Source organism: Alosa sapidissima, chromosome 20 (genome assembly GCF_018492685.1).
Source record: "Alosa sapidissima isolate fAloSap1 chromosome 20, fAloSap1.pri, whole genome shotgun sequence".
NCBI classification, from domain to species: domain Eukaryota; kingdom Metazoa; phylum Chordata; class Actinopteri; order Clupeiformes; family Clupeidae; genus Alosa; species Alosa sapidissima.
Window position 1 is genome coordinate 30,482,485 of NC_055976.1, and position 12,500 is coordinate 30,494,984.

General features: G+C 41.7%; 1 protein-coding gene across 8 annotated transcripts in view; it reads left to right on the plus strand.

The window, feature by feature from the left end:
• LOC121694051 (transcriptional enhancer factor TEF-1-like) overlaps window positions 1-12,500 on the plus strand; it is a 49,326-nt gene that overhangs the window by 8,792 nt on the left and 28,034 nt on the right. For all 8 annotated transcript variants that reach the window (XM_042073977.1, XM_042073974.1, XM_042073976.1 and 5 more), the window contains exon 3: window positions 7,575-7,818. In XM_042073977.1, coding sequence (XP_041929911.1) covers window positions 7,617-7,818 — 202 coding nt within the window. In that variant the 5' untranslated portion in view covers window positions 7,575-7,616. The remainder of the gene's footprint in view (window positions 1-7,574; window positions 7,819-12,500) is intronic.

The following is a 12,500-nucleotide window of genomic DNA, read 5'->3' on the forward strand; positions in this document are numbered from 1 at the left end:
GTGCTGAGCAGGGCTAAAAATTCATTTTTCAAAATGGGGGGGGAATTCCCCCCTTAGGTTATTCATGTAGGGGGGATTTACACAATTTGGGGGGGCGGGGGGGTCGATTCTGATACCAAGTCAAGAATTGCGATTTCGATACTTCTTCGATACTTTTTTAAAAAAGGTGTTTGATTTTGGGGCCCCCCAACACCCTGACGTCATCAGTAATCAGTATACTGTAGTGGGATCATTCACAACAGTGGACATTCTAGATTCTGCTTGACTCTCTCCACACACACAATGTTAAATTCATATAGAGTGTATTTAGTTAATAATGCTTTTTTTTTTTTTTATGTATAGCATTTTACTAGTAATTACTAGTAGCTAAACATATTTAGTAATTTGAATGCTTCATATTGACGTTTAAACTATAACACTTAGGCATGTCTTTAATGTGGTGTGTAGGTCTAATTGAGTGCACATTGGTGATGAGCATATATATCTATGGGTGATGAGTAGGTGGTAATTGAGTGCCTGTCACTTTAAGAAATACGTGAGAGTAATTAGCCTCCCTTCAGCCTGAATGTTTTAGGCTAGTCGCTAGTGATTAAAAGTTGTGCATAGTGCATAAGGATATGTGTTTGCAATTCATTATGTTTTCTATGTCATTAGATAAAATAAATGTTAAAAAACTAACAAGTCGAACACAATCTTTCTGGGATCAAGTGTTGACGTGACCTGACTGAGCTAGCAGGATAGTTACCAAGGAGCTCTTTCCAGATGTAAAAGTTTGCCATGGTTGCGTAGCCTATTTGCGTAAGCGCAAAGTGTCTCTCTCTCTCTCTCTCTCTCCGTGTGTGTGCGTCTGCATGAGGCTATGTTCAATTCAACTCGGTAGTTGATCCCTCCAGTCAATAGCACCTCATTCACGCCACTTCATGATTAGATTAACGTCATCAGACAGGCTGTAAAAGTGTATGCAGGACTTTTCTCGCATTATGATGGCTAGAGTTGCGGGACTTGGAACAAATTATGCGCAGTACCTGCAATCCCGCAGTGAAATTTAAGCCCTGGCTGAATGTGTTTCACCAATTCACGGATTGGAATAAATGCAGAGACCAAATTTCCCTCACAGGATCAAAAGAGTATATATACTTATACTATACATACACACACACACACACACACACACACACACACACACATATATACCACACATTCACACACACACACACACATACCACACACACACACACACATACCACACATTCACACACACACATACACACACACACACATACACACAAACACTCTCTCACACACACACACACACTTCCCAAGATGTTCATGCACATCCACTCACTCCAACAGCCCTCTCCTTCTGTCCTTTCCTCTCTCCTTTATCTCTCATTTTCTCTCCTTCTTTCATTTTCTCTCCTTTATCTCGTTTTCTCTTTCTCTCCATCTCCAGCTCATCTAGCTCCAGTGTTGTAGCTGTCAGATTCTTTTTTACAGCTTTCATTTCCTGTGCGTATGCGCGTGTGCGCGGGGAAAACAGGACCTTGTAGGTCTGTGATAAGACCATGTCTGAGATACATACATGCACACACACACACACATGAATTAAGAGGACAACATAAACATTTTACACACCCTGAACAGACATACATCTGTCTTGTGTTTTTTTCTGGAGTTGTGCTGCTGGCAATTTGTGCATATGCTGTGTGTGCGTGCATGCGTGCCTGGGTCACCTACAGTACAGTCCCTTTTTGTGACCGTACAAATTTGTGACCGTCTAAAATTCTGAACTTTAAATTTAAGGCCTTAAATTTCATTTAGTCAGGTCTAAAAAAGGTTTTACCCTCGTTCATTTCCAGAAACGCTGGCTGCAGGAAGTTATTACAAAGTAGCAAAAAAGTATCCAGTCGTAGTACTAGCCTGCAAAGCGGAGCTCTAGCGTCTTTGCTACAATTGTAACAAAACCAGCAGAACGCTGCCCTCAGAACAACCCCCAGTGTGTTGTTTCTTTCTGGGGGATATTGGCGAAATACGTCTAGAGGTACCCAGCTCCAGGTACGAGGCTCGCTGCAAACTTTGCAAAAAATCTATTCTATTAGGGACTCTGGGTGTGAAGGCGCTGGAGTCGCACGCCAGAGCGGAGAAACATAAGCTAGCCTCAAAATGCCTTCGGCAGACTCGGCCAATTAGCCTGTTTTCATTTTGGGCCTAAGGTTTTGGGCATTTCGCATGTGACACAGATGTTTTTCTTTGAGTATACTACAAGTGAGCAATGTCAAAATCAGGTGGGTTGTAGTTGCTGGGTGTGGAAGGTTACTGATGTGATTGCTTTGTCTGTAAATTAAATGAATGCTTTTTCAATGACTGAACTGGTTGAAATAATGACTTTTTCAGAATGTTTTGAATTTGTTTTTGGTAATGCGTCGTATAGGTCTTACATTTCAATCTTTATGGTCTTAAAATGTCTTATAAAGGTCTTACATTTGACTTACTGAAACGTGCAAGACCCCTGTCTCTCCCTGGTCCCCCTCCTCACACACCCTGTACACACACTCTCTCTGTCATGCCCCCCCACACACCCTGTACACACACTCTCTCCATCATGCCCCCCCACACACCCTGTACACACACTCTCTCTGTCATGCCCCCCACCGGTCTCACACCCACACTCCCTTTATCTTCTAACAAGCCGTTGCCACGGAGCTCTCGAAGACCGGAGAGGAGAACGCCAGTAATGGAGCAGCCAGATGAGAAAGATACACACGCACGCACACACACACAGAGGCATGAGGTGACCCACACAGACTCACATTTCTGCCACAGGTGACATCCTGATCATTAGGATTCCTGGAGGCTGGACCTGGGTGCCATGGAGCACACACAAACAGAGAAAGCACAATGGAGGCAAAATCCAGCAGTTAAAATTCTAAAAAGAGAGTGTAGGAAGACTGAAAGAAAATGGCGTAAATACAAACTTCAGATCCACTATAAAATCCATAAAGAGATGCTCCGCACATATAACTCTGAAATATGCAAAGCAAGACAGTCTTTCTTTTCTAACATTATCAATAGAAGTTCAAATAACTATTATTATTAGTATTTTATTTTCAACTGTTGATAAATTAACAAATCCCCCCTCACAATTAGCGTCTGAACTTCTCTCAACTAATAAATGCAATGAGTTTTCATCTTTTTTTAAAGGTAAAATTGACAAAATCAGACTCAACATATCTGCTCAATTACAAATTCAACAACTTGAACTTCCAGCAACAAACAGAGGGGAACTAAACTTAATGTCAGAGTTCAGCTTGATAGACTACGAAACACTTAAAAAAACGGTACAGAATCTCAGCTCTTCCACATGTTTCTTAGACACTGCCTACCAATTTCTTCAAAACTGTTTTTCATCTCATAGCGGCGGATGTCCTTCAAATTGTAAATGTATCACTGCTGTCTGGCACTTTTCCTAAGTGACTGAAAACAGCTGTTGTAAAGCCACTTCTCAAGAAGAATAACCTGGATGCCTCCATGCTAAACAATTACAGGCCCATATCCAATCTACCTTTTATTGGCAAAATTATTGAAAAAGTAGTCTTTAATCAATTAACCACCTTCCTAACATCAAATGGGTATTTTGATTACTTTCAGTCTGGTTTTCGGGCAAATCACAGCACTGAAACAGCTCTCATTAAAGTTTCCAATGACATACGCCTAAACACAGATTCAGGTAAAACATCAGTCCTAGTGCTACTAGACCTTAGTGCAGCATTTGGCACTGTTGATCACAATATTTTACTACACAGACTAGAACACTGGGTTGGATTTACAGGCATAGTTATCAGCTGGCTAAATCATATCTACAAGAAAGGAGCTTCTTTGTTGCCATCGGAAACTGTACCTCAACACCAACGTCCTTGACCTGTGGTGTTCCCCAGGGGTCGATCTTAGGGCCACTATTATTCAACCTCTATATGCTCCCACTTGGACAAATCATCCAAAATAACTTGATTTCATATCATAGCTATGCAGATGACGCACAAATTTACTTAGCTCTGTCACCAAACGACTATGGTCCTCTTGAATCTATGTGTCAGTGTATAGAACAAATCAACACCTGGATGTCTCAAAATTTTCTTCAGCTGAACAAAGAAAAAACTGAAGTAATTATATTTGGTAAAAAGGAGGAAAGACTTAGGGTTGCCACTCTCCTTGACACAAAAGGGTTGAAGGCAAAGGATACTGTTAAAAATCTTGGTGTATTAATTGACAGTGATCTAAATTTCAACAGCCACATGAAAGCGACAACTAAATCAGCTTTTTACCACCTCAAAAATATTGTCAGACTCAGAAGGCTGATGTCAAAATATGACTTAGAAAAACTCATTCATGCATTTATCTCCAGCCGGGTTGATTACTGCAATGGACTGTTCACAGGCCTTCCTAAAAAGACTATTAAACAGCTTCAGATGATACAAAATGCAGCAGCTAGGATTCTAACAAAAACTAAAAGAACTGACCACATTACTCCAATTCTTAAGTCCTTGCACTGGCTTCCAGTAAGTCAGAGAATTAACTTTAAAGCTCTATTGCTTGTTTATAAATCAGTAAATGGAGCAGGACCTAAATACCTGTCAGACATGCTTCAGCAGTACACACCTTCTCGTCCTCTCAGGTCCCAGGTGAAAAACCTGCTAGTAAAACCTACTGTTAGAACTAAACATTGTTAAGCAGCTTTTAGCTGTTATGCGGCTCAGCTGTGGAATCAACTTTCGGATGACCTCAAAAAGGTCCCAACTGTAGCAAGTTTTAAATCTAGACTTAAGACCAAACTGTTCTCAGATGCTTTCTGCTAACTGTGCCGAGTTACAAATTCTGAATCTCCCTTAATTATTCTACTTTATCTTTTATTACTTTTTTTTACTACTTTTGCCTTTGTTTTTTGCTTACTAATTATCCTTTATTTTTAAATTATTTTACCTTGTGTTTTATGTTTTCCTTTTATTACGATCTTTACCTTTTAACTATTCTTTGACTATATTGCCTTTCTATGCTTTTTATTTGTTATTATTGTTTGGTTTTGTTTATGTAAAGCACATTGAATGACCTCTGTGTATGAAATGCGCTATATAAATAAACTTGACTTGACTCACACACACACACACACACACACACACACACACACACACTCTCAATCACTTACTGACTCACTTACAGTATTTCTCTGGTTCTGTTTCTTTCTATGTGAATCTCCGTATCTCAGGTTTGAAAATGATTAAGTTATTTTGATCTCTCTCTCTCTCTCTCTCTCTCTCTCTCTCTGTGCACATATTTAGACAGGAGCTGTGAGAATTGTTGTGTGTGTAGAATGTGAAGAGGAGGAGGTTGGGAGGATTCTCACACACACAAGAGAATTAGAGGGGTTACCTAGAGCTGTGTGTGTGCTTGTCTGTGTGTGTTTTGTGTTTGAAGAAAATCTGGAAACATGAAACTGGAAGTCTGGAAATTCTTATATGACGTCATAAAATGACATCATACTGCTAGGAAGAGCTCCGCCCACTCTGGAAAACCCCACCAGCCCCCTGCCCAGAACTACCCAGAAACCATCCCACACACACACACTCTCACTCCCTCTCCTCTAAGTAGGGCACTGTTTGAAGAGAGAGATGAGGCATGTTCTGTATTTCTCTGTTCTTCTGTCTTGATCTGTGTCTTGTGTCTGTATTTCTCTGTTCTTCTGTCTTGATCTGTGTCTTGTGTCTGTTGTTTCATTCTCTTTTTCTCTGTCAGTTCATCAAAGAGTGGAGTTTATTTAAATGCTCAGACCGCGCACACAGCTCATGCTCCACATACACACACACACACACACAGGCTTGTGTTCTGCTTTGTCAGCACTTGGCACAAAAACACATTCAGTGAAAGCAACTCCCCCTAGCCAGCTCTTCTGCTCTCTTTCTCTGTCTCTTTCTCTCTCTCTCTCTCACACACACACACACACTCACTCACTCCCATCTCCCGATGCTTCCCAAAACACACCCCTCATGCTCACACTCTCCACCCCTCTCCTGGGATTGGCTGCTAGCTGCTAAGGGGGAGGGGCCTACTACACAAATAGTTGAGGTTTCATATGTGTGAGTGTTTGTGTTATCATTATTTGTTGTTATAGTAGAGCAGGTAGCCATTAATGAAGAGCTTGATTCCATATGAGCATCTACTGTATAGACAATCGCTCATCACTCCTAGCCTGGAGATTCCAGACCCTGGTAATCTAGAAAGATTAAGGGTCTGGCCACGAATAATGTAATGGCCCAACTCGAGGGGTGGCACCAAGTGTGCATTTGAAAATCACACTGCACGCAATTGGATAACACAATACGACCAATGTTTACTGACTGATTCTGGACTTTGACGCAATTGGATAACACTACGACTGTCATTTGTTTAGCTCGCCTTTGGCCCGCCTATATCAGATACACCGATGCGATTGGCTCCCCGTGATACAAGTGGCAAAAGTAACGTGCATCATTACTCATTGCCAGAGTGTCTCGCAGAGACGATTCAAATTGTGCTCTTGCGAGAACTCTGGATTTCCAGGGTACAACACTCCTGCTTTAATAGTAGGAAGATGAAAGATACTAGCCTAAAATTAGAATTCTCCAAAAGCAAAGGAACGTTCCGGTGTTGGTTCTAGGTTCTATCTGAGACTCTACAAGCCGCTGCGGACCCTTCACATGGAGAGCTGTAGTGGACCCTTCCATATGACATGGAGAGCTGTAGTGGACCCTTCCATATGACATGGAGAGCTGTAGTGGACCCTTATGACATGGACAGCTGTAGTGGACCCTTCCATATGACATGGAGAGCTGTAGTGGACCCTTCCATATGACATGGACAGCTGTAGTGGACCCTTCCATATGACATGGACAGCTGTAGTGGACCCTTATGACATGGACAGCTGTAGTGGACCCTTCCATATGACATGGAGAGCTGTAGTGGACCCTTCCATATGACATGGACAGCTGTAGTGGACCCTTCCATATGACATGGAGAGCTGTAGTGCTACTAGACCCTTCCATATGACATGGAGAGCTGTAGTGGACCCTTCCATATGACATGGAGAGCTGTAGTGCTACTAGACCCTTCCATATGACATGGAGAGCTGTAGTGGACCCTTCCATATGACATGTAGAGCTGTAGTGCTACTAGACCCTTCCATATGACATGGAGAGCTGTAGTGCTACTAGACCCTCTCCAGTCAAACGCAGTCTTGCAAACACTTGCTCAACCTTCCAATCAGCTGTATGTGCCGTTAGTTTCTTTGTTTTGCGTGGTACGCTGATATTCTGCGTGTGTGTGCATGTGTGTTTGTGTTGTCCATACCCTCCCAGTGGCCTAAATCAGCTTGACCTTTGACCTTGATGATTACTGAGGTCAGGTGCAATAGGGGAGGCAGCTGATTAACATGCTGTGTGTGTTTTTTGTGTGCCTGCGTGCCTGCGCGTGTGCGTGTGCGTGTATGTGTGTGTGTGTGTGTGTGATGGTGCGTGTGCGTGTGCGTGTGTGTGTGTGTGGTCCAGGCCGGGGCTGGTGGTGTGTAGCGCGGTGAGCGGAGCGTTGCCATGGAGCCCAGCAGCTGGAGCGGAAGTGAGGGCCAGGAGGAGGACCTGGAGCGTCTGAGCGACTCGGCCGACAAGCCCACAGACGGCGACGCCGAGGGCGTGTGGTCGCCCGACATCGAGCAGAGCTTCCAGGAGGCTCTCGCCATCTACCCGCCCTGCGGACGCCGCAAGATCATCCTCTCCGACGAGGGCAAGATGTACGGTGAGTCCCGTGTGTGTGTGTGTACGCTCGTGTGTGTGTGTGTGTGTGTGTGTGTACGCTAGGGGTGGGCGATATATATATCGTCTGCGATAATATCGTGATTGTTGTTTTAAGGATGAGCAAATTCACATTATCGAGTATTTAAATTACTTCTGGGGAAAAAACAATCGAAATCACGAATTGAAACCCCATACATTCACTAAATCTAGGAGGTGTATGCGAGGGAAGCCCCTGGCTGCAGCAGAGCAAGTGTCACATGATCGCTGGGTCCACGTTGTCACACACACGCCTAATGTTTATTTTGTGCAGCAAGACGTACTTGGGATTTTGTGCAGCTACTTCTGTTCAAGTAGCATTGATGAGACAGTCATGTTTTTTCCTACATGGTATTATATGGGGAGAAAACATTAGCCTTTGAGTATTTTAATAGTCAGTTGTAAACAAAGAACTCTTCTCATGTAACCCTTTTATAAATGAACTGAAGATCTAAATATCTATGTTTATCGATTATGCTAACCGTTAGCATCTCTATGGGATTTCTCATATACATTAGCCATAAGCTAACACATTAGTTTCTATTCTGTAACTTGAAATGCTACTTGCTCTTAAACAAAACATCGAAGGAAATAACTGAGATGTACTCTGATGGTCTGCTTCGTTTTACAGTGAATCCTAAGTAAAGGTTTTTGAAAGGAACTTCAGACTTTTTCTTGGGAAACTGTTAGGCCTATTCATCTTCTCTAATGTAGCTGGCTAGACCATGTCATTGCCACACACAAGTGGGGGCAGAATTGGAAATGTGTCATAGAGTGACATGCATTGGTTGATTCGGTTAAAAAGTCACAGGTTAGGTTATTGGTTATTATTGTATTGTTGCTATTCATAAATAATGAGCTTTTTAAAGGATATCGACTAATTATCGTTATCAATGAAATCACAAAAATATTGAGATTATTTTTTGTCCATATCGCCCACCCCTAGTGCGTGTGTGTCTGTGCGTGTGCGTGTGCGTGTGCGTGTGCATGTGTGTGTGTGTGTGTGTGTGTGTGTGTGTGCTCATATCCAGATGGCTTTACAACCAGCAGCTGTACCTCCAGCCTTCCTCCATCTCAGAGAGGGTGCTTTCTCTCTTCCCTCATTTCTCTCTTTTCCCCCCTCCCCTTCCCTCTACCTTTCACTGTGTGTGTGGCATGTGTGTCTGTGTGTTTGCATGTATGTCTTTGTGTGTGCGTGTGTCGGTGTGCGTGGGTGCGTGCGTGTGTGTGTGTGTGCATGGAGTGGTGTAGGTCAGCAGCACCAGATGTTGGGGTGTCAGGTTGCGTGTTTACTCTTCAGAGTTCCTCTCTCAAATTGCAGCTGAACACTGCGCCTCTGTGTGTGTGTGTGTCTGTGTATGTGTCTATTGTTAGAGTGGGTAAGTGTGTGTGTGTGTGTGTGTGTGTGTTGTAGCTGTGACCGTGAGCGTGAGCTTTGCCATCTAGGTCATTTGGACTGTGTGTGTATATGTGAGACTCCTGACAACACTATTATATCCGGACACACACACACACACACATACACATCCCTCTTATGTCTTCAAATTGTCCTGACTTTAATTCTCTTCATATACACATATACACACCGTAACTACTACCTTCATACACACACACACACACACACACACACACACTTTCTCTCTCTCACACACAATTTGTGCTGACCTCCTTGCAGTGCTAAGCTTACTTTTGTGCCAGTTTCAGTTTGGCAACACCAAAAGAGCTGCAGGCATCAGAGCCCTGTTACACACACACACACACACACACACACACACTTACTTTCTCTCTCTCTCTAGGGCTGGGACAACGCGTCGAGGTAATCGATGACGTCGACGCAAAAAATACGTCGACGCAAAATATGAACGTCGATTCGTCAAGCATAACATGTGCTGCTAAATATTTTTAATTTTACACTGCTAAATATTTTTAATTTTACACCTTCGGTGTTTTCCATACGTTGACTAATCTGTGACTGGGCACCACAAAATCAAAACCGGCCACCACACATTGATGTTCTATGTTGTAGGCCTACTATTTAAATTAAAGATAAGATCATTTCATTGAGCCACTTTTTACTCACACAGCCTTTCCTCGCCCCACCCGCTCTCTCTCATAACGAGCCTGCTGCTCCTCTGCATGTGCATTTAACAAAATATTCACGATTGTTGAAGGATTGTTGTTGCCACATAGAAACACTGCATAGAACACAGTGGGCTAAATTGCTATTAAATCCGCTTAGCATCGTGACCATGCTGCGCAGATTTGTTAAAAACTGCTGCATTAAAGTTAAAGTAAACTCTGCTAAGGTCTTATCACAACATAGTACATTGAGGAGACTAAACTAAGTTAAGTTACAGTATGCAATCAAGCAGTATCTCAAAGCTAACGTTAGAATACTGTTTGGATGTCAAGTTTAGCATGCTTACTTGCAGCTGCTTGTATTCGTTACTCATGCAGGGCTTATTTTATTGACTCTGAATGTTTGCAAAATCCCGATGTAAATGGAAAAGTATTTTCCAAGACTCAAAAGTGCTTGTCCAAAGGAGAAGTACGAACCAATATTTGAACTAACTACGTTATGAATTGCATCCACACATTAGCAGCCTTTTAACTGTGTTAATGTTAATTGCAAGGATTCCCACACGAACGTCTTAAAATGACAGGAACTCAATTAGACATACACTAGCCTACTGAACTTTATTGAAAGCTACCTCTGACTAAGAATGCATTACTTTGCACTTGTATAGTCTTTTATTTTGGAATCTTAAGAGCAATAAACATATATTGCAATGTTAAAGAAGTCATGTTTTTTTCATTCAGATATGTAAATAAACATGTATAAGTTGCTATTAGTGAATTAATGGGGAGATAATCGAATCAAATCGAAATCGAATCGGACTGAAAAAATGAATCGTTAGATTAATCGATGCATCGAAAAAATAATCGCTAAAATAATCGTTTATCCCAGCCCTATCTCTCTCTCTCTCTCTCTCTCTCTCTCTCTCTCTCACACACTCACACACACACACACACACACACACTGCTCCAGCTAAAAAGGAGGGAAATTTAACTTGATGTCAGAGTTCTGCTTGATAGACATACGAAAAAATGGTACAGAATCTCAGTTCTTATCACATGTGGCTTAGACACTCAATCACTGCCTGCCAATTTCTTCATAACTGTTTTTCACCTTATAGCTGCAGATGTCCTTCACATTGTAAATGTCTGGCACCTTTCCTAAGTCCCTGAAAACAGCTGTTTTAAAGCCACTTCTCAAGAAGAATAACCTGGATGTCTCCATGCTAAGCAATTACAGGCCCACACCCAATCTACCTTTTATTGGCAAAATGATTGAAAAAGTAGTTATTAATCAACTTTGCATCTTCCTAACATCAAATGGGTATTTTGATTACTTTCAGTCTGGTTTTCGGGTAAATCACAGCACTGAAAGAGCTCTTATTAAGGTTTTAAATGACATACGCCTCAATACAGATGCAGGCAAAACATCAGTCCTAGTGCTACTGAACCTTAGTGTAGCATTTGACACTGTTGATCACTACATATTACTACTCATACTAGAACACTGGGTTGGATTTACAAGTATAGTTATCAACTGGCTCATATCATATCTGCAATCATCTGCAACTGTACCTCAACACCAAACATCCTTGACCTGTGGTGTTCCCCAGGGGTCAATCTTGGAGCCACTATTATTCAACCTCTATGCTCCCACCTGGACAAATCAAAAATAATTTGATTTCATATCATAGCTATGCAGATGACACCCAAATTTACTTTGCTCTGTCACCAAATCACTATGATCCCTTTGAATATCTTTGTCAGTATATTGACCAAATAAACTGGATGTCTCAATTTTCTTCAGCCGAACAAAGAAAAAACTGTTATTATATTTGGTGAAAATGAGAAAAGACTCTCCTTGACACAAAAGGGTTCAACGCCAAGGATATTGTTGAAAAAATCTTGGTGTATTAATTGACAGTGATATAAATTTCATCAGCCACATGAAAGCAATAACTAATAACTTTTACCACCTCAAAAACATTGCCAAACTTAGATGGGCTGATGTCAAAACATGATTTAGAAAAACTAATTCATGCCTTTATCTCCCGAAGTGTTTATTACTGCAATGGGCTTTTCACAGGCCTTCCTAAAAAGACTATCAAACAGCTTCAGGTGATACAAAAGCAGCAGTTAGGATATATGACGCAGTATATATGTCACAGCTGCTGTTTGTTTACAAAGTGTATGCATTATGTAGGCTAAAGAAGAAAAATCTATTGTGCGTAGGCTAATACTTGAAGTAGTCACGTAAGTGCACACTTGAAATTGACCTACAGTATTTGTATGTGTGCTTCGAATAAACACATTTATCTGTTTTCAACGTTATGTAGCAGAATTACTTGGCTATGGAACCCCAAATCTGGTTTGCGTTGGAGAGAGAGAGCATGCACGAACTTTATGGTACCAGCCAATTCAGTAGGCTAACTCAAGGCCATCATATACAACGTTTTTAAGCAACAAACAAAATACTAACATAACAGTGAATTGGTTAGTTTTTTCATGGTTTATTTTTTCCAAAAGCATCCTCTCCCCATGTGTCTATTGCATTTACGTAAGGAGCTTGGA